Here is a 27,036-nt window from a genome sequence, read left to right as displayed (position 1 = left end):
GGGGGGAGTGGGGGCTTCAGGAGAAGGGGACTTCCTGTCCCACTTCCTCCTTCCGCCGAGGGGCTGGAAAGGCGATTAGCTTAATCACAGCCCCTCCCTGTAGGCGAGCGCCTGTCCAAACGGACGGCGCCGCTCGCGCATGCGCACTGCCGCTGGCGAATGCGCAGTGGGTGCCCCGCCGTGAAGCCGAAAGCTGTCACTGCCGGGTGCCCACACTAAGAATGAAGACGCCGGCCGGCGAGGAGCGGAGCCCCGGCCGGCGCGTCGCTGGAGCTGTGGAGCAGGTAAGTGTCTGTTTATTAAAAGCCAGCAGCTACACTTTTTGTAGCTGCTGACTTTTAATAAACTTAAAAAAAAAGTTGGAAAACCCCTTTAACTAGTATATCTAGTATTGTATATGATTATATGTTATGGTCTAGTTCTAGTATATCTGGTATTGTCTAGTAATATATGATTATCTAATATGTTCTAGTATGGGGAACCTTGACATCCCAGATGTTTTGGAACTACATTTCCCATGATGCTAATGCACTCTGCAGTGTAGTGGAGCATCATGGGAAATGTAGTTCCAAATATCTGGGGCCGCCGCCAAGGTTCTCCATCAATGTTCTAGTATATCTGGTATTGTCTAGTACCGCAGTCCCAGTCTCCAGCACTCTTCAGCCGGCACAATGGAAAACAGAAGCCAAGCACTTGACCTTTCTCTCCCAGACACCTCAATCAGCCAGCAACCCCTCCCTCTGTCTCCCTGTCCCGAACCTGACCCCCGCACTACACAAATACATCACACACACACATTTGGTCCCTTCCTCTCGCCGTCAGCCGGTCGCAGCGTGTTGACGTCTCTGTGCGTCATCTCCAAGGCAGCGGAAAATGGCGGAGGCTCTACCGGAGGCCGGGCGGTATTTCTGTCATAATTGTTCCGCCGAGATAAGCCCTCGTCTGCCGGTGAGAGGGTTGGCGGGTATGGGAGGTGGGGGCCGTGTGCCATGCCGTGCAGGGATGTAGTGGAGGAATACCGGCTGTCAATTGGAATGGCAGCAGGTGGGCGGTAATGAATCCGCGCTTCGCTTGTCTATAGTGTCCGCTGTGACATGTGGAGCCAGAGGCGCATAGGGGGGGACGCTGCTTGGTCACCATGTATGGCAGTGGGATGCCGCCATGTCTGCTGGGAGCACGGCGTTCTACCTGAGCTGCATTGGGAACTGTCCTCTTCATGGTGCCCGAGAACGTTCTAGACTAGAGCTCCCATATGAGAGGGGGGTATGAGGCACGCCATGGCGTGCCTGTTTATACAATGGGGGGCCTTCTTCTGTAACCAGACTGAATGATTGTAAGGACAGGAGGGTGAGCCATCCACTGAAAGTGAAAGGACTTGGGCATGGAGTTATGGCAGAAATCCACACAGCTCCTATACTGTGGGCTTTATTTACCTGAAGCAGTGATTCTCAAACGGTGTGCTGCGAAAAAAAAAAAAATTCTAGTATTTTAAAACCTTGAACATATTGAAAAAATTAAATGGTAAATCAATGTGGCAATAGTTAAAGTAACATCTATAAAAACACAAGATCTGCCAGTCTGTCATGCATTGGTTCCTTTTGTAACGTGAGACTTGAGGGAGGGAGACCGCTCCATTCCAACTGTGATGCTTATGAATAAAGTTGGTTCATTGTTCGGCCATGGAGAAATAATCAAGTCTGGGACTCTGTAAGAGAAACCGTTTGGCCCCTTTCACACGATTTTTAGGCAGATCCAATCGGGCCACCCATTGACTTGTATGGGCAGATGGATGTCAGCGGAGATGTGTCCGCTGCCACCCGCCTGCCATCCGATTAGAGTTGCCACCTGTCCAGGATTCACCTGGACAGTTCGGGTTTGATATCATGCGTCCAGGTTTCACACTGCCTGAAACCCGGACACATTATTCAGACTGGACTATGACTTCCCAGCAGGGTTGCTGGCTGCAGTTGTCTAACCCAGTGTTTCTCAACTCCAGTCCTCAAGGCGCCCCAACAGGTCATGTTTTAAGGCTTTCCATTATTTTGCACAGGGGATTTAATCAGTTTCACTGCCTTAGTAATTACCACAGCCATTTCATCTGAGGGAAATCCTGAAAACATGACCTGTTGGTGCGCCTTGAGGACTGGAGTTGAGAAACACTGGTCTAACCAGTTAATCACTTACGTCGGCTTAAGTGCTACGTGAATCCGGGCCAGAGTGTCTGTTACACTCTCATTCCCATTGCCCAAAGCCAGCATTTAACAACCCCCCCCCCCCCCCCAAACACACACACTGACGGGATAGGAGAGCGGGCTCGATCTGCCCCTACCTCTCTGTGTCTGCCCACCCACAATCCAATATCCAGGGCTGTGCCTCAGAAAAGGAAAGTGGGGGGCTGGAAATTTGAAATCCAGCAGCCTCAGATACATCTGGATGAGAAGTGCTGACTGCCAAGGGGTGAGTGAGCACACAATTCATCCTTTTCTGTGACTGAAGTCTCCCCCTTATTTCTCCTGCCTCTAAATGAGTACACTAAGGTAAATCAGGGTTGTCAGAGCACCCCTTACATCACAGTTCCCCTTTACACCAGAGGCCACAGTGTTCCCCCTTCAATCAGAGTTCTTCCTGTACATCAGAGTTCTCAGTGTTCCCCTTTAAATCAGGGTTCCCAGAGCATCCCTTATGTTGGTCTCCAGAGTTCTCCCTTACATCAGAGTCTGCAGACTCCCCCTTACAGTATAAGGGAACTGTGTGGATTTGGATGTAAAAGGGAAACTCTGTCGACTCTGATGTAAAGGGAGACTCTTGTTATTAACTTCATATGATTATAAATGTTATTTATTAGCAAAATATATGTATAAAAAAAAGATTGCTGTGCACTGCTAAAGTGTTCGGGTTCGTCTTGAAGAAAAGGTGGCAACCCTACATCCGATCCGTCAAGATCCGCTCAAAACAGACGGATGGCTATACATTCGCCATCGGATGGGATCTGATGAAAACAGACGTGCTGTCCATCTTTCATCCGATCTCCCCAAAGATATCAGCAGGGCTCTAACAGGTCCGTCCCTGCACAGTGAGTGGAGATGGTTCTGTCATCCGCCTGCTCAGCGGGGATCAACGGAGTGATCCCCTGCTGAGCTAACGGAGTCCATCAAAAAAGATCCGCTCCGTGTGAACACAGCCTTGAATGAAAAGCAAGGTATAATACTAGGGTTGTCCCGATACCACGTTTTAAGACCGAGTACAAGTACCGAATACCGATACTTTTTTTCAAGTACTCACCGATACAGATTACTGATTTTTTTTTTTTTTTTTTTTTTTATGTCATGTGACAATTTGACTAATGGGCACTGATAGGTGGCACTGATGTCACTTATGGGCAGTCACTGAAATGCGGTGTAGTGTCACATTCTGCTCCCTATCACAGAATGCTCCGGAAGTGACGTTTTGTCACCGCCATCTTGCTACACCCCACACCATTGCACAGTAAAGATAGAGTGAGAAGGGGGCAAGCGGACATCTTGTTGCACCCACCGGAGTTTTAGATTTCAGTTATTTTCAGCACAAAAAGCTTATATGCTTAAATACAGTATTTGGAAATCCGATGGATTTTACATGTTAAATTTTAAAAGCGGCAGAAAACCTGCTGACCTTACATCAGGGGTGCCCAACCAGTGGCCCGGGGGCCACTTGTGGCCCGCGGAGCCCTCTGATGTGGCCCGCAAAGCCTTCTGATGTGGTCCACGACCTTGTGCTCTGGAATGGCAGGTTGGCAAGCCAAGATCATGGGATGCTGACCCGACATTCCAGAGCATCAGTGTTGTGAATATAGCCGGCGGTAGAGGAAGCAAGCAGCTGCGGAGCAGACCCACATAAGCCAATGTTTCTTGTATAGTGCCATCTACTGTTACAGGCGGAGTGATACCAAATGCACTTTGTCTGGGACAGCAATAGCTGGAAATACTTGAATGGAAGACTGTTATTAAAGGTAAGCTTATTATTAAAATCACAGTGCATATATGGGTATTGTTCCAAACTGATCCACAGGTGCAGCACAGTTACCGACACTGAGCCAAAGACTTCTGTTATTACCTGCGAGTTTGGTGCACTTTCAGAAAGTGCACCACACCTACAGGATATAATAGAAATCTGTGGCAAAGTGCAGCTAAGCCACAGGTGCATTGCGCTGCACCCGAGTTGTGAGTAATGAGTGTAAAAGCAGCCTTAGGCCCCTTTTACCCGATCTGTCCGATCCAATTGGACCATTTACCTCTATGGAGCTGCAGATGTAAATGGACTTGTGTCAGGTTACACCCACCCACGTACCTCCGATCCGCTTAAAAAACAGAAGGGGGTCCGTCCCCTTCCATCAAGGTGGATCGGATCGAAGGGCCCATAGAGTAGAGTGGGCTGGGTCCATGTCCGCTCTGAATATGCAGAGCGGACACAGACCTGTCACCTGCCCACTCAGCTTATTGTGGCCCACGACTGGTTACCAAGTCGCTAAAGTGGCCCTCGTTCTTCAAAAGGTTGGGCACCCCTGCTTTACATGGTTCCTAATGTGACAGAACACCTCTGATTTTCACATTTAACAAGTAAACAGCCCGTCGGATTTCAAAATCCTGTATTTAAGCACATGAGCTCAGTTTTGTTTTGAAAATAACTGTGACATCTAAAACTCCGGTGTGTGCAACACGATGTCCGCTTGCCCCCTTCTCACTCATTACTGTGTGGAGTATAGCAAAATGGCGGCGACGGAACGTCACTTCTGGAGCAATCTGTGATGGGGAGCGGAATGTGACAAGACAGCGGCACTGATTGGCAATTGCATAATAAATGACATGAATGATGAGAGGAGAGGAAGGATTTTGCAATGCTATTTGGCCTATAGCATTGCAAAATCCTTTCTTTCCCAACTTAAAAAGTGCTGTTTGATCCTGTACTCACATATCCTCCCCTTCTTCCACTGACTCCAAAACATGTCCCGATAAGCCCACGTTCACATTGGGCCAATTTGGCATGCGATTTGACATGCCAAATTGGAACCTATTGGCGGTAATGGCATGTCCGAATCGGTGAAATGCTGACTTTGTGGCGCCGCACAGATTCCCAAAAGTAGTTCCTGCACTACTTTTGGGGGCGATTTCAGCAGTTATCTGTGCATGAACACGGACAGCCAAATGGTCCCCAAAGTCTGACCAATTTTAAATTCAGCTGAACTTGCACAATTTCAAACCCGCCCTCAGTGTGAACAAGGGATAAGACTGAGCTACTCTCTATTGGTAGAGAGTGTTTACTTGGCAGATTGCATGTGATCAGCACAGGGCCAATCAGCACTGTCCAGAGGGTCAGGGGTTCTGCATCCTTTTATAGGACAGCCAGTGCAGTATGAAAAGCTTTAACCAGACACTAATAGAAGTCACAAGACTGCCATATACTGCTGATGAAAAACATTGTTTAGCAGTTTATATTTACTAAAATAATTGCATTTCCATGAACTGTGGGAGACCAGATATAGTGAATGCAGGTCCTGGGTTTAGTAACACTTTAAAGAGGAAGTAAACAAAAAAAAACCCTGCAAGACAAAGGCATAATGAGCTAGTATGCATAGCATACTAGCTCATTATGAATTGCTTAACTGAGATCGAAGCCCCCGCAGCCGTCCTCATTCCCCCTTCTCCATCGCCACCATCTCTCCCGGAGTATTGCGGCTTTGGCGCTGTGACTGGCTGGAGCCTGCGATGACATCACTCACATTGCCGTTTTTCCCAAGGCACAAGTGTTTTCTGTTTTTTTTTATTGCCTGCCTGGAGTTTGCTTTTTTTCCATTTACTCTGGTTTCCTCCCACACTCCAAAGACATTCTGGTAGGTTAATTGGCTCCTGTCTAAATTGGCCTATTGTATGTATGAATGTGAGTTTGGGGCCCTAGATTGTAAGTTCCTTGAGGGCAGGGACTGATGTGAATGTACTATATATCAAGCCTCGACAAACCCCGGGCGCCAGGTTGCAATTGCGACTAGAATTAGCGACCTGGCGCAGCACAGCTGGGGTACCCTGACTCCGTGCGCACCCCACCTCGCGATCGCGTTGGGCCGCACCGGCCTGTAATTGAGGCCGCGGCTTTGCGGCCTTCTGCAGTCCTATGGTGCCTTCTGTAATATGGCACCCTCTTGCGGTGGCTCTTGGTATGACAAGACAACCAGCAATGCTAATGGAGCTTCCCTGCCTGTTTCCCTTTTCTTAGAAGTTAGAACCCTCAAACATTATATATATTTTTTATTCGAACACCCTAGAGAATAAAATGGCGGTCATTGCAATACTTTCTGTCACACCGTATTTGCGCAGCAGTCTTACAAGCGCACTTTTTTAGGAAAAAAGAAACTTTAAAAAAAAAAAAACATCAGTAAAGTTATCCCAATTTATTTTATATTGTGAAAGATAATGTTACGCCAAGTTAATTGATACCCAACGTGTCACGCTTCAAAATTGCCTCTGCTCGCGGAATGGCGACAAACTTTTACCCTTTAAAATCTCCATAGGCAACGTTTAACAAAATTATACAGGTTGCATGTTTTGAGTTAGAGGAGGTCTAGGGCTAGAATTATTGCTCTCGCTCTACCAATCGTGGCGAAACCTCACATGTATGGTTTGAACACCGTTATCATATGCAGGCGCTACTCATGTATGCGTTCGCTTCTGCACGCGAGCTTGGCGGGACGGGGCGCGTTCCTGGCTCCTAACTTTTTTAGCTGGCTCCTAGATGCCAAGCAAATTTGTCAAGCCCTGCATATAAATCCCTCCCCCAGCAAGCAACTATCTTCCCTAGCCCTGCACTGCCTTCTTCCCTTCCTACGTCATTGGGGATATACTGTCTCTTACTGGGTCTCACAGCTGGCTTCAGCCACTGTGTCCTTGCTCCTGCAGCCTCCTTCGGTAAGTGGTAGAGATATCCCCAAAGTCTCCAGGAGAAGGACATATTCTGGCCCAGGTGAGAATGAAGGCTGGAGGGCAGACCAGGAATGGTCCTTTAACCCCTTCATGTTGGAAGGTAAAACAATCTTAACCACTTCAGCCCCGGGCCATTTGGTTGCCAATTGACCAGGCCACTTTTTGCCATTCGGCACTGCGTCGCTTTAACTGACAATTGCGCAGTCATGCGACGTGGCTCGCAACCAAAATTTGACATTTTTTTTATTTTTTGCGCTATAAACAAAAATAGAGCGACAATTTTGAAAAAAAAAAAGCTTTTTTTTTTAACTTTTTGCTATAATAAATATCCCCCAAAAATATATATATATAAAAAAAATGTTTTTTTCCTCTGTTTAGGCTCATGTATTTTTACATATTTTTGGTTAAAAAAAATCGCAATAACCGTTTGGTTTGCGCAAAAGTTATAGCATCTACAAAATAGGGGATAGTTTTATGACATTTTTATTATGTATTGTGTTTTTTTTTTTTTTTTTTTTTTAATCATGACTACGACATTATGGCGGACACCTTTTGACGCTATTTTGGGACTATTCACATTTATACAGCGATCAGTGCTATAAAAATGCACTGATAACTGTAAAACTGTGACTGGCAGTGAAGGGGTTAACCACTAGGGGGCTAGGAGGGGGTTAAGTGTGTCCTAGGGAGTGATTCTAACTGTTAGGGGGTGTGGCTACGAGTGACACGTCGCTTATCGCTCCTCCCGATGAGAGGGAGCAGACCGTCAGTGTCACTAGGCAGAATCGGGAGATGCTTGTTTACACTTGCCTCTCCCCGTTCTGCAGCTCTGTGACCCAATCGCAGGACACCGGGCGGATAGTGAGTCTGCGGGCACAGTCACGGATCTTGTGTCAGGGGTGCGCGCCAGCATGTTGGGGATTTCAAAGTGACGTAAATATACGTCACTTTGCCCAGCCATGACCCGTGCCATTTTGCTGACGTATAGTTCGTGAGTTCGTGAGTTCGTGAGTTTGTGAGCCGGTCGTTAACCGGTTAAAGTGGTTGTAAAGTCAGAAGATTTTTTTTTTATCTTGATGCATGTACAGCAGCCCCCCTCATACTTGCCTGAGCCCATCACTATCCAATGATGTCCTTCGCCTGTCCAGGACTCTCTCTAAAACCACTGCACAGAGCAGGCAAGTATGACATGTTTGTATTTTAAATGAAAAGAGAACAAGACTTTACAATCGCTCCACTTTTGAACTTGTACCTACAGTTAAGACTATAATATAGGCTTACCTGTAGGTACAGTGAATATCTCCTAAACTTGCACTGTTTAGGACAGGGTTTGACAAATTTGCTTGGAATATAGGAGCCAGAAAACGCGCCCCGTCCCGCCAAGCTCGCGTGCAGAAGCGAACACATACGTGAGTAGTGCCTGCATATGTAGACGGTATTCAAACCACACATGTGAGGTATCGCCGCGATCGTTAGAGCGAGAGCAATAATTCTAGCCCTAGACCTCCTCTGTAACTCAAAACATGCAACTTGTAAAAAAATTTAACGTCACCTATGGAGATTTTAAAGGGTAAAAGTTTGTCGGCATTCCACAAGCGGACGCAATTTTGAAGCGTGACATGTTGGGTATCAATTTACTCGGCGCAACATTATCTTTCACAATATAAAAAAAAATTGGGATAACTTTACTGTTTTATTTTTTAATTAAAAAAAGTATTTTTTCCCCAAAAAAGTGCGCTTGTAAGACCGCTGCGCAAATACGGTGTGACAAAGTATTGCAACGATCGTCATTTTATTCTCTAGGGTGTTAGAATAAAAAAATATACATAATGTTTGGGGGTTCTAATTAGAGGGAAGGAAATGGCAGTGAAAACAGTAAAAAAAACACACATTAGAACTGCTGTTTTACTTGTAATGCCAACAGCCACCACCAGATGGCGCCAGGTCACAAAAGGAAGCTTGGGCCTTCACAAGGCTGCAAAGCCGCGGCCTAAATTACCGGCTATCGCGGGGGCCCGACGCGATCGCGTGGACTTGGGGGGGGCACGGAGACAGGATCCTGTGCCTCTGTGCGCTCCCCCGCCGCGGAATCGCGACGGCCGGTAATTGAGGGCGCGACCTTCTAGGCTGCAAAGCCCACGCCCTCAATTACCGGCGGTCGCCAGATCACAATTTCTTGTCGCAATTGTGACCTGGCGCCCGGATTTTGTCGAGCCCTGGTTTAGGAGATATTCACACAACATGCAGCCGATGAAGTCACGGTGCATGCGCGCTGCAGGTATGGCAAACCGTTCCGGAGCCAAGCGCTCCTACGCACATGCATGGTAGTGACTTCATCACAGCCCTGGCCATTCATACACCTGGAAGAAAGCGAAGGTGACAGCACCGAAGAGCCGTGACAGTGCTGCTCTGGAGTGCTCCATGTACAGGCAAGTCTCATAGTGTGCTGGTATGCAGTGTATACTAGTACATTATGACTTAAACCTTCAGGGGGCCCATTGTTTATTTTTCTGTCAGTTTACTACCACTTTAACACCTGAGCCTAGTTTGGCATGTGTTAGTAAAACTGGACATGTGCTTGCAATGACTTGGTGTGTCCAGTGTAATAATGCTGTGTGTGTGTGTGTGTGTGTGTGTGTGTGTGTGTGTGTGTGTGTGTGTGTGTGTGTGTGAGATTTATAAAAAAAAAACGGTTGTATACCCGCAAAAAACAAACCGGCTGTAAGGCAAAGGCATAATGAGCTAGTATGTGCTGCATACTAGCTCATTATGAAATGCCTTAGAACGAAGTGCCGGCATCATTGTTTATTTTTCTGTCAGTTTACTACCACTTTAACACCTGAGCCTAGTTTGGCATGTGTTAGTAAAACTGGACATGTGCTTGCAATGACTTGGTGTGTCCAGTGTAATAATGCTGTGTGTGTGTGTGTGTGTGTGTGTGTGTGTGTGTGTGTGTGAGATTTATAAAAAAAAAAACGGTTGTATACCCGCAAAAAACAAACCGGCTGTAAGGCAAAGGCATAATGAGCTAGTATGTGCTGCATACTAGCTCATTATGAAATGCCTTAGAACGAAGTGCCGGCATCATCGTTGAGGGAGCTGACATGTTCCCTCTGCATTTCTTCCAGGTTCGCGTCTCTGGCGCTGTGAGTGGCCAGAGCCGCGATGATGTCACTCTCGCAAATGCGGGCAGGAGTCCTTTTTCCAACGAGGAGCTTTGATTTTTCCATCAGCATCTGCTGGACCTTCAGAGTGCACGTGCCGCTGACGTCAGTAGCTTGCATGCAAGGTGAATATCGCCTAAACCGTACAGGTTTAGGAGATATTCATTTTACCTACAGGTAAGAATTATTCGAAGCAAAAATCACAAAGCGGGGTATACAACTGCTTTAACTGGGACTTTATTTGATGATGATTTGGTTCAAGGAGCGTGGAGAATGGGGCTCTCTGGATAACAAGCAGACTTTTTAACAAATCGTACACGGCTGCCTCTTAAGATGTGGTTAATGCAGTGCTTCAGAAGAGGGAAGCGCACTCCTATAGGAAAAACAAAGTAGAGAAAAAGGCGCTTCTAAGTGCAGTAATAAAACACTTTGACAAGGAAGGGTTAAAAACGCTTACGCAATGGAAGTGAAAAACGGGCATATCAATGAATCCATAATGTCAAGTGGGATGCCTCCTGGGAGTAAGACCGCTGTAGATAGAAGTTCCATCCCACCAGCGGTTGTAAATACTGTGTGTCTGATCCAAAATGGAGGGCTGTGCTGTCAGGATCGGCATGCAATCCAGGCAACCGTAAGTGACGTCAGAGTGGGCAGTTCGTGTTTTGGAGCATGCCCAGTTGCTCCTTTGAAGAAGACTTGATGGACTTGTCTTTTTTCAACCTCACCTACTATAACTATATGTAAAAGTGCTTTATTACTGCACTTGAAAGCACCTTCTTTTCTGCTTTATTTGATATTTTCTGATTATTATTATTTTTTTACTTAAAGGAAAACTGGGCATAAACAGACTTTTAATAAAAAAAAAAAAACATTTTTTAACCACTTCCCTACCGCGCATTGTCATATGACGGCAGCAGGAACCCTCTGTCCCTACAGGTCGCAGTCATATGACGTCTTTGCCTTTCCGAGCCTCTAGGGGGCGCTCGTGCACCCCCGCAGCATCACTCGGGAGCCGAGGCGCGTGCCCAGCGGCCGTGATGTTCGCCGGGCACCCGCAATTGCCTGTCGCTCAGCAGGGACGTGGATCTGTGTGTGTAAATACTAGTGCTGTCAGTTAAACACGCTATTAACGGCGTTAACGCAAACCCATGTTAACGCCGTCAATTTTTTTTATCGCGCGATTAACGAGGCGGCGTTCGGGGGTTATACCGGATGATGCCTGCAGCCGCAGGCATCATCCCGGTACCGTTGTTTAGAGCGGGCGATCGGCTATCCAAACATAACAACCGATGCGGCTAAAAGCCGCTCGGTTGTTATGCGGGAGGGGACATCCCCCCCCCTCCCGCCGCCTTTTCGCCGCTCTGACCGGGCCTCCCGTCCCACCGGGAGACCCGATCCTAGATCCGCCGCCTTCTGTGTCCAGGTTGGAGACTGACACTAAGCCGTAAGCGGCTTTGATTCAGTCTCCGCATTGAAACCACGGAAGCGGCGTCATGACGTCACTTCCGGGTTTCTCGGCTGCCAATGGCGCCGGATTTAAAAAAGTACACAGTATTCAGAATCGCCGTTTTCGGCGATCTGAATACTTTGAAGTGCAAAGGAGGGCTCGGAGGTCTTTTAGACCCCCAATCCCTCCATAAAGAGTACCTGTCACCACCTATTGCTGTCACAAGGGATGTTTACATTCCTTGTGACAGCAATAAAAGTGATCAAAATGTAAAAAAATAAAAAAACACAATTTAATATTATAAAAAAAAAAAAAAAAAATAAGAAAACAAAAAAAAAATGTTTTAAAGGGTGAACCTCCTTAATCGCGCGATTAATCGTGAGTTAACTATGACATTAATGCGATTAATCGCGATTAAAAATTTTAATCGCTTGACAGCACTAGTAAATACACAGATCTACATCCTGTTATGTGAGAGGAGACCGATCCGTGTGTTCCCAGTACAGAGGAACAACGATCGGTGTCTCCTTATGAGTCCCCCTCCCCCCACAGTTAGAAATCACCCCCTAGAATACATATTTTAACCTCTTGATCGCCCACTAGTGTTTACCCCTTCCCTGCCAGTTACATTTTACACAGTAATTTTTTATAGCACTGATCGCTCTATAAATGTGAATGATCCCAAAATAGTGTCAAAAGTGTCCGATATGTTGCAATGTCATTCATGATAAAAATCACAGATCGCAGCCATTACCAGTAAAAAAATAAAAATGCCATACGTTATAGGCGCTATTACTTTATTGTCCAAACCAATCAATATAAATGTTGTGTGTTTTTTTTTTTTGTTTACCAAAAATATGTAGAAGAATACATATCGGCCTAAACTGAGGCATTTTTTATGGGATATTTATTATGGCAAAAAGTCAAAAATATTATTATTATTTTTTTTTTTTTTTTTTTTAATTGCCGCTCTTTTTTGGTTTATAGCGCAAAAAATAAAAATCGCAGAGGTGATCAAATACCGCCAAAAGAAAGCTCTATTTGTGGGGGGGGGGGGGGAATCATATGGGTACAGAGTTGCATGACCGTGCAATTGTCATTCAAAATGTTACAGCACTGAAAATTGGCCTGGGCAGGAAGGGGGTGAAAATGCCCCGTATTGAAGTGGTTAAACTGCTGTATATTTCTTGCCATTGACCTTACCGACCACCTATAGGTGTTTTTTTTTTTTTTTATTATTTTTTTTTTGCTGGGGAGACTTTTCATGCACTTGAAAAAAAAACACCAGTCCAGGAGTAAAGAACACAAATGGCCATGCCATTGCAGAAATAGTGTCTGTGACTGGCTTTGGTGTGTAACAGCTTTCACTTTGGGAAGGGAAAGAGAACAACCTTCTCCCAGTCAGGTGATTGAATGCTCCTTTTCTTCAGGTCATGAAAGAGGTCAGTGCAGAAATAACTATTGATTGCTGTGTGCCTGTTCCCAGCAGCAGTGGCTCTCACATTAGCGCAGGTTGTCAGTTGTCAGTGTGGTTTAGAAATAGCAGCTGACTTGGGTGTATGAGCTCCCACATTCTGCTTCAATGGTAGGCGGAGCTGAGTGACACTCAGAGCAAGGGACAGGAGAAACTGCCGCTAGGGTTCTGTGCAGCTAGGATTCTGGTGCTTCCTGAAGTGTTGGGTCCTAATGAAGGAGACCTTTGGGATGGTTATAAAACCAAAACGCTCATTCTTACCTCCATACTGCAGCATTGCTCTGATGCTGCAACTGTCCCCTGCCAGCTCCAAGTCTGAGAACTGAACAAGCATATAATTGCTGATCACTCAGTTCTTTGTCCACTCTGACAGATACCCTGCTCTTTACTGGGAAGATCATTGTGTTGCTTTTTCTGTGCCTCCTATATCCCCCCCTCCCACCTGCAGGCTACACCCTCTAAGACCCTTTTGCGGCTGAGAACAGATTGTGATCAACTACAAAAAATAAATAATCTTTTATTTATAATACAATTTTTTACATTTTAAATTAAATGGGCTGTTTTGCAAGGTGAGGGTTCATATATACTTCAAGATTTGGTGACAAAGTCTCATTAAACTGATGCTTACCCTGGGGAGGAAAAGTTTAGATGATGCTGGAGGTCATCCAGCCTGGAAATCAGGGGTGCTCTATCTGACTTGATTCCACTTTCATAAGAAGCTCACAGTGTGCAATGAGAGTGAGCAATTTCAGTACAGGCGGGGAACATGTACCGCTGCGCAAGACCTGAAGGCAAGGCTTGAGTTCAACTTCAAACACTGCAATAATATTGATGTATTATCCGATGCAAACAACATCTGTCATGATTGTGGCTGCTACCAAGGCCCCTTACACACTGAGCATGTGAGGTGCGGTGGCGGTATAGCAGAGCGATTTTTAGCTCCACTTTAACGTCGTATTTACCGCGTTATTCGGTCGCTAGCAGTGCTGTTTTAACCCCCGCTAGCCGCCGAAAAAGGGTCAATACCCTGCAGAGGCGCATTGCCGGCGGTATTACCAAGGTTCCCCATTGATTTCAATGGGAAGGAGCGGTAAACGCCCTGCTCCTATACCACTCCAAAAATGTTGCTTGCAGGAGTTTTTTTTTTTTTTTCCTTCCTCCTGCCAGCGCATCACCTCAGTGTGAAAGCCCTAGGGCTTTCACTCTGAGAATGCTGGGGCAGAATTATTTCAGGCATTAATTATGCGCTATTTTTAGCGCTAAAACACCTGAAATACGCCTTACAGTGAAAGGATTGTTTAGCACATAAGCACTTGTATTACTCAATGGCAGTTCAGTCCCGGTTCACACAGAGGCGACCTAGCCGCCTTACAAGTCGTGCTCCATCCATTGCAATGGAACCGATCTAATAGGAGTGACTCAAGTCGCTCCGACTTAGAAAAAGGTTCCTGTACTACTTTGGGGCGACTTCACAGCGGCTTGCATGGACTTCTATTAACTACTTGCTGACCGCCTGCCACATTTGTGCTGCGGCTGGCACGGCTGCGCGAATTGCTGTCATTGTACGTCGGCTCTTTAAAATGCTTTAGCAGGTGCGCCCGCATCCCTGGAGCCGATGCATGTGGTAGGCGGCCATGATGTCTGCCGGCCACCCACGATCGATCCACAGAGAGCCAGAATGGTGAACTGTCAATGTAAGCAATTCTACAAATCTATCCAATAGTTTGTAGACGTTATAACTTTTGCGCAATAAAAACCGCAGAGGTGATCAAATGCCACTAAAAGAAAGCTCTATTTGTGGGGGGAAAAAATACATCAGTTTTGTTTGAGAACAGCGTCAGGTAAAGCAATGCAGTGACGTATCGCAAAAAATGGCCTGGTCATTAAGGGGTTAAAGAAGTCTTTTACAAGCCACACTGAGTTCACACTGTACGGGGCGGTTTCAGAGTCGGATGATTTTGACGCTGCCTCTGTTTAAAGCGGCACTTAATGTAGCTCAAAAATATAAACAGCCACACTGAAACCTTCTTTGCATAATCCAATAGTTGTTTTGTGTCTCGCTATCTGAACATGTACACGACATTCAGGAAGAAGGGAAATAAACTTGTCCAATATAGGGGTGGACAATTTGGTGCACAATTCAGAATTTACAGATGCCTATGCTTCCAATGATAACAGGGTAAAAATAACCCTCTATTGTTTGTAAGCATGTTTGATACCTTACTGAGATTTGTCTATTCTCTCTTCACCATAGCATAACATTGTTATGTCAATACCACACATTTAGGTTGATTCACTAAGGCTGGGTTCACACCTATGTGAATTAGATACAGATTTTTCCGCATCCAATTTGCATAGCAGGAGACTGTGACTGGCTCTCTATGGAGCTGGTTCACATGTCTCCGCAGCAGGTCCGGTGCAATTTGCTGGAAAACGTGTGCTTTTTTTTTTGGTCTCTCAGGTCCGAATTCGGCCCAAAATTTGGGCTGAAATTGGACCTGAAACGGTGAACCAGCACCCACCGGACCCCTGCTGTGGTACTGGTACGAATCTGGCGATGGTGTGAACCCAGCCTAAAGGAGTAGACTGTTCAGTCGAATTCCCGCTTCCCGCGCTGAGTTTGAACTGCGCCGCCGACATATACCGAGCGCAGTACACTCGGGCACATTCGGTCACGCTCGGCTTCTCGCGCATTAAAGGCTAGGAGGCGTCACAGCGTGACCGCGAGCGAAGCCGAGCCTGGCCGAATGTACCAGAGTGTACTGCGCTCGGTATATGTCGGCGGCGCAGTTCAAACTCAGCGCCGGTATCGGCGTATATCGCGCACCCACGATTTTTTCCTGATTTTACATTGAATATTAAAGTGGTTGTAAACTCTTTGTTGACTTTTACCTATTGGTAGTGGAAATATCTCCTAAACATGCACCGTTTAGGAGATATTTCACTTGTAGTGCGCCGATAATGTACACGGTGCATGCGCTGGGAAGAAACAAAACTGTGCCGTTTCTTCCCTAGCATGTGCCGTTGCTGGCAGCTCCCGTGCGCATGAGCAGGAGTGACGTCATCGCGGCTCCAGCCAATCTCAGCCCCGGAGCCGCGATACCCAGAAGTAACCTCCGGGAGAGATGTCTGCGGCCAGAGGAGGACGGCTTCGGGAGCTTCGATCTAAGGTAAGTAGTTCATAATGAGCTAGTATACTGGTCATACTAGCTTATTATGCCTTTGCCTTGCATTTTCTTTTTTTTTTTTTTTTTTTAACAGGCTTTACTTTCTCTTTAATAATGGTAATGGCAGGAGAAGTTCAGATTGCAATAAAACAAATGTTTTTTTTGTTTTGTTTTTTCTTGTGTGGTGTGTTTTTCCCTTTTTGGTCTTTATTTTTTCTTTTTGCTTTTTTCACTTCACTTATTTGGCACAGTCAGGCAGCAAATGTCATGCATAAAACATGAATACTGACCATTTTTTATTTAGTGCTATCTTAATGTATTTTAACCACTTCCTGCCCGGCCTATAGCAGAATGACGGCCGGGTGGTGGTTGTTATCCTGTCTGGGCATTTTATGACGTCCAGCATGATAACAGCCGTCACGCGCGTGTGGGGGAGCACATTGCGGCGATCGGTGGTGCGGTGTGTCAGTCTGACACACCACTGCACGGATCTTGGTAAAGAGTCTTCGACAAAGGCTCTTTACCATGTGATCAGCCGTGTCCAATCACGGCTGATCATGATGTAAACAGGAAGAGCCATTGATAGGTCTGTCAGACGTGAGAGCGGAAAAGCCAAAGTAGAGGAGAGCCAATCGGCTGCTCTCCTGACGGGGGGGGGGAGGGATCTGTGGTGATTGTTAATCAGGGCAGCCCCCTCCTCGGATGCTGCCAGGACCACCAGGGATATGCCAGTCAGTGCCCAGGCAGCTGCCAATCTGTGCCCATCCACAATGCGTGCCAGTGCCACCAGGGATGCCTATCAGTGCCGCTGTATCAGTGCCCATCCTTGAATTAGAAAACACACTTATTTACAAAATGTTATAACCAAAACAAAAGAAACTTTTTTTATTTGTATTTTTTGGGGCTTTTTTTATTTAGCAAAAAATAAAAACCGCAGAGGTGATCAAATGCCACCAAAAGAAAGCTCTATTTGTGGGAACAAAATGATAACAATTCTGTTTGGGTACAGTGTAGCATGACTGCGCAATTTTCATTTAAAGGGGTTGTAAAGGTTCGTTTTTTATTTTCTAAATAGGTTACTTTAAGCTAGTGCCTTGTTGGTTCACCTACCCTTTCCTTCGATTTCCCTTCTAAATGTTTTTTTTCTTTGTTTTCTTTGTCTGAATTTCTCACTTCCTGTTCCTCCTCAGTAAGGTGTTCAGTAAGCTGTTCTAAATGACTTTCCACTGCTCGGATGATGGTGGAAAGCTTACTGGGAAGAAACAGGAAGTGAGAATTTCAAACAAAGAAAAAAAAATTAGAAGGGAAATCTAAGGAGAAGGTAAATGAACCAACAATGCACTAGCTTAAAGGAACCAATTTAGAAAATAAAAGACGAACCTTTACAACCCCTTTAAACCGCGCTAAAAATTGGTTTGGGCAGGAAGGGGGTGTAAGTGCCTGGTATTGAAGTGGCTAAAGTCAAACTTCACCTTTTGGAACATGTTCATCGTTTTTTAGGGTGGAACACGTAACCTATTTCAGCATCTACTTGTGAGCGCTCTAGTAGTTCATTGATTCTTACTGCACTCGGGTAACTGCCTGCCCACTAGGGGTGGTCAGACAGCTATCCTAATGCCGCGTACACACCATCGTTTTCTGCGATGGAAAAAAAACGTCATTTTCAAAAACGTCAATTTAATTGACCGTGTGTGGGCAAAAACGTCGTTTTATGTCTTCTAAAAAACGACAGAAAAAAATTGAAGCATGCTTCAATTTTATGTGTCGTTTTTGGCCGACGTCGTTTTCTGTGTTCTAAACATTGACCGTGTGTACGTAAAAACGTCGATTTAAGCCCGCGCATGCTCAGAAGCAAGTTAGGAGACGGCAGCGCTCATTCATGTAAAACGACTGTTCAGAATGGAATCAGCAGATTCGTTAAGGTGTTTTTCAGCTTATAGACAATAAAACGAAATTTAAAGCACAGTCACTGAAAATCACGAATCGTATCTCACCAAACTTTTACTAACACGCAGCAACACGATATCAGCAAAAGAGGCCGTCTTCCGCATGGAAACGACCCTTTATAGTGACGTCGTGCGTGATTGACGGAACTGCGCTGTGCTAGAGCGTTGTGAAAAAGCGATGGTGTGTATGCTACGTCGTTGTTCAAATTGAAGTTTGAAAAATGACGTTTTTTTAAAGCACATAAAGCGTCGCATTTTTCCATCGCAGAAAACGATGGTGTGTACGCGGCATGAGAGTCTGCACCTGCTATCTGCTGATCGTGAGTGCAATGCTCTGCTGGCTCCTTTAGAACAAAATAATAAATGCAACCTTTTTTTTTGACCTGCAAAAAAAAGTGCATTTATTTTTGATTTTTGATTTTTTTTCAAAAGGTTAACTTATCCTTTTAAAATAGTTTTTTCTGTCTTACTGTTGGATTACAGTGTGTAGGTTTCACTGTTTGTATGTTCTGTGAGCAATAAAAACCTTTTTGATAAAGAAAAAGAAAAAAAAAATTGTTTTCTAGTTTTAACTTGGTGTTTTTTGCTTACTGTGTTGTTAAGCAATAACATTTTAAGCTGTTGGCTTTTTTACATCCTATTTTCTCTGTAGGAATACACTTGCCCCAGGTGTGAATCGGGGTTCATTGAAGAGCTTCCTGAAATAAGGTAAGTAAATTAAAAAAAAAAAAAAAAAAATCAGCTTTGTTTAAATAATATAGACCTTTTTTTAAAGAAAACCTGTCTTTGAAATACACAGGTTGCCATTGCTTAATTGTAATGCTATTCCTGTGGCTTGAGTACTACAATTTAGGAGTCCTAACTTTACTTGCTGAGTCAGTGGCTAAGAAGGTATTGAAAATGGGCAGTATGCATTTTTATAACGTCAGCAATTGCAATCCTAATTTTTCTCAAGACAGGTTTATTATAATAGTTTTGTCTAAATCCACATCAGACTAACTGGAAGTTTCCATAATTCAGCTGGGTCTCAGGCTTTCAGTATTAGTACTTACAGGAGTTCTAATATAAAAAATTCAAAGTATATGATATAACCTGCAGTGTTTCTGTAATCTTTATCATGTACATTTTAGAATTGTTCTATTTAATATTACATTTTATCAAATGCCCCAAAGCATAGGTATTGGGGTGGTGAGCTACAAGGACTAATAGACCCGCCCTTGCTTAAAAACTTTACTTGGCACAATTTACATTTAAACTACACTTGTTTTGAAGCAGTGGCAGCACAGCGAAAAGCCCTGCAAAAAAGGGATGGAAAAATCCCCAGACCGCTATACTGGTTGCGTGGGCAGGCAGATTCTGACCCATGGAAGCAAGGAGGTTGGCAAGGTGGTTTTTAGGGTGTTCACTTTTTTGGAAAAAAGGCGAAACTTGCACTCTCCTAAAAAGTGGCTTCTCTACTGCTCACTGGGTAATGAAGGGGGAAAAAAGGCAAAGGGATTACAAAATTCTCTATATACAGGTACTGTAAGTAGTGTGCTGTTCTTCTAAGACCGTAGCTCATATGCATGAAGTATTTGCAGACAGGGCTTGTTGTGAGTGTGAACATATAGCTATTTTTTTGCAAGTTGCTTTTTTTATCTGTTCATGCCAAAATGGTAAATCTGGCTTTTACAGGAACACAGAAAATATTAGCACCACTTCTGGGACAGATCAAAACAGACATCCCTTTGAGGTAAATATGCATGCTATGGTCAACTGTTTTATTTTTTTATTTTTATTTTTCTTCTACTAATACAATTTCTATCTAAAGAGCCTAGAATCCACCCAGTTCTCATTACCTCCTGGTTATGGCCAAGTTACTTTTGGGATATTCAATGAGGGCCTAGAGTTTCCCATATTTGGAGCAACTGGAGCAAGTGAAGAGGGTCGCGAAGCGGAAAACAGAAGAGAACAACAGTCACGGCAAAGATACAGCTCAAGACAACCACGTGCTAGACTGAGTACAAGGCGCTCTGCGGGAAGGCATGAGGGTGTGCCTACCTTAGAAGGGTGAGGAGGAGCTGAGCAGAGTTAGGTATGGGGATGGGGTAGTAGCATTTGGCCTAGAGCTTCTTCTTTTTTTTTTTTTTTTTTTCTAAGGGCCAGTTCACACCAGATGCAATTCTGTTTTTTTTTCTGCACCAATACACTCAGTTCCGGAAACTGACTGCACTGGTGTTAACTAGAGCCATTGAAATGCATGAAAAACACTGTGTGTGCTTGCATTTTTAATGCAGAAAAAAAGCACACGGAACTGCGTCTGGTGTGAACTAGCACTTAGACATGATTTGCTTTTGGTGGTATTATGTCTGCATATGCACCCAACTTTTCTTAGGAATCTTTGAGATAATGCATTAACATATCCCAGGTCCAAAAAGAATAAAAAAATAAAAATAAAATCACAGGTCCCAAGAAGATTTGCTTTTAGATTTTCTAGACTTAAAGGGTCACTAAAAAAATGTTTTTTAGCTAAATAGCTTCCTTTACCTTGCTGCAGTCCTGGTTTCATGTCCTCATTGTTAGTTTTTGCTTTGATGTTGCTGTAATTCCTCTCTGTTCTGGACACTTCCTGGTTGTCTGTTTCCTGATCACCACAGTACTGGGAGATTTCTCACTGTGGTGACTAATCAAGGAGGTGTGATTACTGTGTGTCTAAAACTCAGCACCAATCCAGTTTCGTTTTGCAAAACCTTCACTGCCCTCTATTGGCTCTTTGTCTCTGTACATCAGAGAACCAGGAAACAACAGCAAAAACGAAACTAAACTGCAGGTACATTATATGATTGTTTTTTTTATCTATTTTTAATAATTTTTAAAAGGAATCAGTTAACTAATATGTCTCTATACCCTGTAAACAGTCATTTCAGCAAAACATTTTTTTTCCTTTAGTGACCCTTTAACGTGACTCCTGACAAACACAGGCTGTCATTGCTTAACTCTCCTTCAAAACTTGCTTACCTGATCCAGAGTCCTCATTTCCCACTAACTTCACTAAATAAACAAATGTTCTAGAGGCAACCAGGCAACTGCATTCCAAAAAAAATGAAAATATAGGCAGCCTTTATTTATCTGGAACACAGATCTGGTCTGTTCCTTTTCCTGTATCTATCTATTCAAACCAAATCCTGTGCACAAAGATAGTTGTAAACTGCTTCCTCTCATGTCAGAAGTCTTTGTCAATTCCTAAATAACAGCTGTAAAAAAACAAACTAAAAATCAACTTTACCTCCTTTCACTTGTACTGCCTTCATTCTACCTTTGCCTGGAACTATTTGTTTGTTGGTTGTCAGCTTATAGGAAAAAAAATAGTTTCTCTTTCGTTCATGGACGGACACAGCCTTAATCTTGACAAAGTGGGTATTGGCCTTCCTTTAGGAGTGACTAGGCAGAAAGTGTTAACAACTTCAAAGCTGAACAGCCCTGCCCAGGGGGCAGTCTTACTGTCTATATTCCCTCAGCCTGCACTAAGCAGCTCAGTTTTTTTTCTGCCTAGTTAAAGGGGTTGTAAAGGTAAAAAAAAAAAATTCCCTAAAATGGCTTCCTTTACCTTAGTGCAGTCCTCCTTCACTTACCTCTGTAACTATACACAGTAATGCAAGGCTTTCCCCTGGTGTGGAGAAAGCTTCTTGAAGGGGGAGGGGAGAGCAGGAGTGTCAGGACGCCCACTAACACACAGCTCCTTTCTCTATCTGCAAAGTAGAGAGTGTCCTGACACTCCTGCTTGCGCCCTCAAGAGGCTTTCTCCACACTAGGGAGAAAGTCTTGCATTACTGTGTGTGTAGTTACAGACAGAAGAACAGAAAGTGAGGATTTCTCAGAAGAAATAAGGACATTTAAAAGCAAAATCGAAGAATGAGGTAAGTGAAGGAGGACTGCACTAAGGTAAAGGAAGCTATTTAGGGAAAAAGAAAATTACCTTTACAACCCCTTTAAGGAGCCGACATGGCTCCTTTTGGGCCCATAGGCCTGGAGGCTTTATTTCAAATCTACTTTGGATTTTTGGTTTTATTTTTTGCCTGCGGAGTTTAGATTCACTGTTTGTTTTGGTGGCTGGTCCCAAGAAGGGCCCAGCGGTCTCATCGGCCACCATTTAGAGGTGGATCAGACAGATCCTGATCAGGCTTACGCCATAAAGGGTCGGGCGCCTCCCTGTCACGATGCATTCGACCAGGGCAATGGTGCCTCTTGGGCTTTCTGACATCAAGCGTCTGTTTCTCAGGTGTGTAAGGCGGCGACCTGGTCGCCCGGTCACACTTTCACTAAACTTTACAAGTTGATGTGAGTGCATCTTCGGATGCTTCTTCGGCCGCAAAGTTTTGCAGGCGGCTGTTTAGAGTTACAACTCCTCAGTTGAGGAGCTCGGTTTTGTTTTGGGGTTAAGTTTAATTTTATGCTGTTCCCACCCCTCATTTTGACACTGCCTTGGGACGTCCCACTTTGTCAAGATTAAGGCTGTGTCCGTCCATGAACGAAAGAGAAAATAGGATTTTCTACTCACCGAAAAAACTTTTTGTCTGAGTTGATGGACGGAGACACAACACCCGTCCCTCTTTTTTAAGTTTGTACTGCTTTTGACGAACTGAGCTGCTTAGTGCAGGCTGAGGGGATATAGCCAGTAGGACCGCCCCCTGGGCGGGCCTGTTGAGCTCTGAAGTTGTTAACACTTTCTGCCTAGTCGCTCCTAAAGGAAGGCTAATACCCACTTTGTCAAGATTAAGGCTGTGTCCGTCCATGAACTCAGAGAAAAAGATTATACGGTGAGTATAAAATCCTATTTTCAGCCATTTGGGAAAGGAGGAAAGATATCACTGTATCCTGGCAGTCTAACCACAAACGTCTGAAGGTAAAGTGGATTTTTTTTTTTTTTTTTTTTTTTACACACCGCTTTCTCTGTTGCTAGCTAAGGATTTCTAGAGAGCTGTGGCAAAGAGATTGCAAAATTCTCTATGTACAGATATTTTCGGTTTAGTTTTTTTTTCAGCAAAAATGGACACTGCAGACTTGTAGAAACTGAAGACCAAACCTTCTAGAGGCCCTAACTTCTCACACTTGCGCAGTAACATTTTATACCTCTTTCACACTGAGGTGCTTTACAGGCGTTTTAGCACAAGAAATAGCGCCTGTAAAGCACCTCTCCTGTCACTCCAGTGTGAAAGCCCTAGTGCTTTCACACTGGAGCGCTGCGCTTGCAGGCCGCTAGAAAAAGTCCTGCCAGCAGCATCTTTGGAGCGGTGTATATACTTCGCTCCTAAACCACCCCTGCCCATTGAAATGCCAAAGTGCCTGCAAATCGCTTCGACAGCGGCAGTACATGGGCGGTATTAACGCCTTCTTTGCCCGATGGTGGGTGTTAAAAGCGCCCCGTTAGCATCCACTTTGCCGCAGGTGCTTTTACTGACCCAGTGTGAAAGTAGCCTTGGAGCTGCATGCTTGTGCAGAGATTGCATTGGAAAAATGTTGGTCTGTGTTAAGAGCATCCAAAAAAACTATTTTGTTTGTGCCCTTTTGTTTGCTGGGGTAAAATGTACCCACACACCGCTCTGCAGCTTTCGTGCTTTGTGTGGGTGAATGAAATGTTTGCATTACCTTTCATTTTAACTTTCTTTTAGTTTTGGGTCACACTTTTGCGCTGCAAATTCAGTTCAAATTCAAAGCGGTACGTGGTGCGTATTCACATTGCAATTTTCTGCTTGCTGTGAGATTTCAATGCGAATTGGTGAGGAGTGGTCACATCTAGAGTGGATGTCTTTCTCTCTGTTTTGTTTTTTTTGCTTGAACTGTAAGATTTTCCTACTATTAATGGCTACTGATTCAGGCCAGGTATTGAAAATCCTCAAGTCTTTCTTGCCAATGAGCACAGGTGTTCTCAGTTCGTCTAATTTAATGGTGTACCATCTGTGGTGGAACTGAGATTGGCAGTGACATATCATTTTGTGTTCCTTGGCATAAGACTCTGCTTTCAGCTCAGACCAGTTATCTGGGGATTCCTTGCTGAGTGTCGGCACCAGCGGTGTGGCAGTTTTACCTGACTCACTTATTGAAGACTCATGTAATTGTTTTTTACAACTGTAGGGGGGTGTGGCTGTAGGTGTGACGTCATCGATTGTGTCCCCCTATAAAAGGGATGACACGATCGATGCAGCCGCCACAGTGAAGAACGGAGAAGCCGTGTTTACACACGGCTCTCCCCGTTCTTCCGCTTCGGGCACCGATCGCGGGACTCCAGCGGCAATCGGGTCCGCGAGTCCCGTGGTCACAGAGCTTCGGACCGGGTCGCGGGAGTGCGCCCCCACGGCTGGGCTTAAAGAGCAACGTACCTATACGTTGATGTGCCCAGCCGTGCCATTCTGCCGACGTATATCGGCGTGAAGTGGTCCTTAAGTGGTTAAGCAGGGTTCCGGGTATAATTTTTTTTTTTTTTCTTTTTTTTTTTTTTTTGAAAGCTAAAATGAATCGCATTAAATGGTCCCTAAAACATATAGCTCCCCAATTGTTCCAGAAATCATTGCAAACACTGGTCTTATATCCTCCAGCTCATGTTGTGGCCGTATCCATCATATGTGTGGATATGTGAAGCCCAGTTTCCTTTTCTTCCTGGTTTTCAGGGAGAGGTGCATGCTGGGCGATTTTTTTTTTTTTTTTTTTTTTTTTTTTTGGCACAGTAATGCCCAGAGACTCTGGGGAAATGAGTGTCATTTCCTCGGAGGCAATGGGATCTTAGGACAGGAAGTTGTGAACTACCTAGGACCAGGAACTAGGCAGATTACGAAATCGGCCTAGTAACAGCCAGATAGATGGATAGATAGAAAGTGAGTAAAAAAAAAAGTTTTAACACAGAACTCTAAACTGCTCAAAGCTATCTCTTGGGTTAGGTAAACCCTCCTTTCATTTCAGGGACATCCATAGACAAAAAGGAGTCATATTTACATTTCTTTTGAAAGTCTCCAGCAATTTCTGTATATATTTTATATAATATATAATCTCCAACAGCCTCTTGCTAACATTTCTCTTCCTGTTCAATCCCCACATTAATCGTGGGATTTATATTTAGTATTGTCAGTGCTACAAAGACCCCCTGTGTGTTTGTGTTTTTTTTTTTACCACATCAGACTCAACCAAATAAAAAGGGACAGCGAGACATGCTCACGGTTAAATTGCCCATTACGTCTCTTCTATGGTTCCGCATCATATGTGGTTTATACCAAAATGAAAATATCCCCTAATTTTTTAACACCGAATTGCTTTCCCATTCGGGTCTTGTTACCTGGTGGAAAAAAAATTGTGCCTGCTAATGGGATTAATGGGGACTTATATTCCCATTTTCCCGCCTATATAGTGTATCCCATATTCTAAATACATTCTTCGTTATATTGTGTCTGTGCCCATTTTCCTAACTTTTGGCGGTATCCAAACATTCCTATTTAATTGTGTCAAACTTATTGTGTCTTCCATCTGTACCCACTTCTTTTTAGTGTAAATGTTTGTCCATTCTGCTAACCTTACTATAACGCTGTAATTTTAGCATCTCTTTATCTGGGAGCGCCAACCCCCCCGTTTTTTTATTTTTTGTTTTTTTTACGGCTTAGAATAGTATAGCTTACTCTGGCCTTTTTACCTTGCCAAATATATCTCGAAATTCTAGTTCTTATTATCTTAAAAAAGCTTTGTGGAATTCTTATAGGAAGCATTTGGAACTTGTAAATTATTTTCGGTAATATCATTTTTAAATGAATTGAATTGATCCTACCAACCCAGGAGATCGGTTTCTTTGCTAGATTTTTCATATCCTGTTTTATTTTGTTCACTAAGGGTATATAATTGGCCAAGAATAATTTTTCTACTCTGGGTGTAATCTTTATTCCTAAGTATGTTTAATGTTTTTTTTTTCCAGGTAAATGGGAATTCTTTCTGTAACTCTTTTTCTTTTGTTTCTATTACCAGGTTCAGAATTACCGTTTTTATAGGATTGATTTTAAAATTAGAAAGTTCCCCATATTTTTTTATTTCTTTCATTACATTGGGAAGAGAGAGTCTAGGTTTGGTCACATATAGGAGTATGTCGTCTGCGTACGCCGCTACCTTATGCTCCTCTTCTCCCACTCTCACCCCCCCCCCCCCCCCCCTCCTATACCCGGATTGCTCGGTATCCTAGCCAATAATGTTTCCAGCGATATTGCATACAGGAGGGGCGAGAGCGGGCAACCCTGTCTGGTTCCATTCATCATTTCAAACGCAGACAACACGCTCCTGTTGACTTTCACCCCTGCTGTCGGGTGGTTATATAAGTTTTCGACCCATTTCATAAATCTTGGACCCAATCCTATAATTTGCAGGGTTTCCATCATAAACCCCCAGTTGACTCAAAGGCTATTTAAGGCTTTTTCAGCATCTATTGACATGAGTACGACTGGGGGTTTCTTCTTATCGTCCTCCTGTAGTAACAGTATGGTTCTTAAACTGTTGTCCCTCCCTTCTCTCCCTTTTACAAATCCTGTCTGATCTGCATTTATTAGGTCCGGCATTAATGCCTTTATCCTCGTTGCCAATATTTTTGCATAAACCTTTATATCGGCATTCAATAATGCTATTGGACGATAATTGGAACAGAGTACCATCTTTTCCCATTTTAGGAATAATTGAAATATTGGCAAGGAGAGATTCTTTTCTTATTTCTTCCTTTTCTCCCAATCTATTGAAATAGTTGCATAGCTCTGGGACCAAGAGTTCTTTAAATTTTTTATAATACTTAATCGGTAACCCGTCCGGACCTGGGCTTTTACCTCCAGATGTTTCTTGAATGGCTTTCTGGATTTCCTCCTGCGTTATTGGATCGTCTAGTTCAGCATTTT

General features: G+C 44.2%; 1 protein-coding gene across 1 annotated transcript in view; it reads left to right on the top strand.

Moving 5' to 3' along the window:
- Window positions 1-802: 802 nt before the first annotated feature.
- RNF126 (ring finger protein 126) overlaps window positions 803-27,036 on the top strand; it is an 82,376-nt gene continuing 56,142 nt past the window's right edge. The window contains exons 1-4 of the mRNA XM_040322084.1: window positions 803-948; window positions 18,801-18,856; window positions 19,823-19,880; window positions 19,959-20,197. Of these exons, the coding sequence (XP_040178018.1) occupies window positions 874-948; window positions 18,801-18,856; window positions 19,823-19,880; window positions 19,959-20,197 (428 nt within the window). The 5' untranslated portion in view covers window positions 803-873. The remainder of the gene's footprint in view (window positions 949-18,800; window positions 18,857-19,822; window positions 19,881-19,958; window positions 20,198-27,036) is intronic.

Source organism: Rana temporaria, chromosome 1, assembly GCF_905171775.1.
Source record: "Rana temporaria chromosome 1, aRanTem1.1, whole genome shotgun sequence".
Lineage (NCBI taxonomy): Eukaryota > Metazoa > Chordata > Amphibia > Anura > Ranidae > Rana > Rana temporaria.
This window is presented reverse-complemented; position numbering and strand designations above follow the sequence as displayed.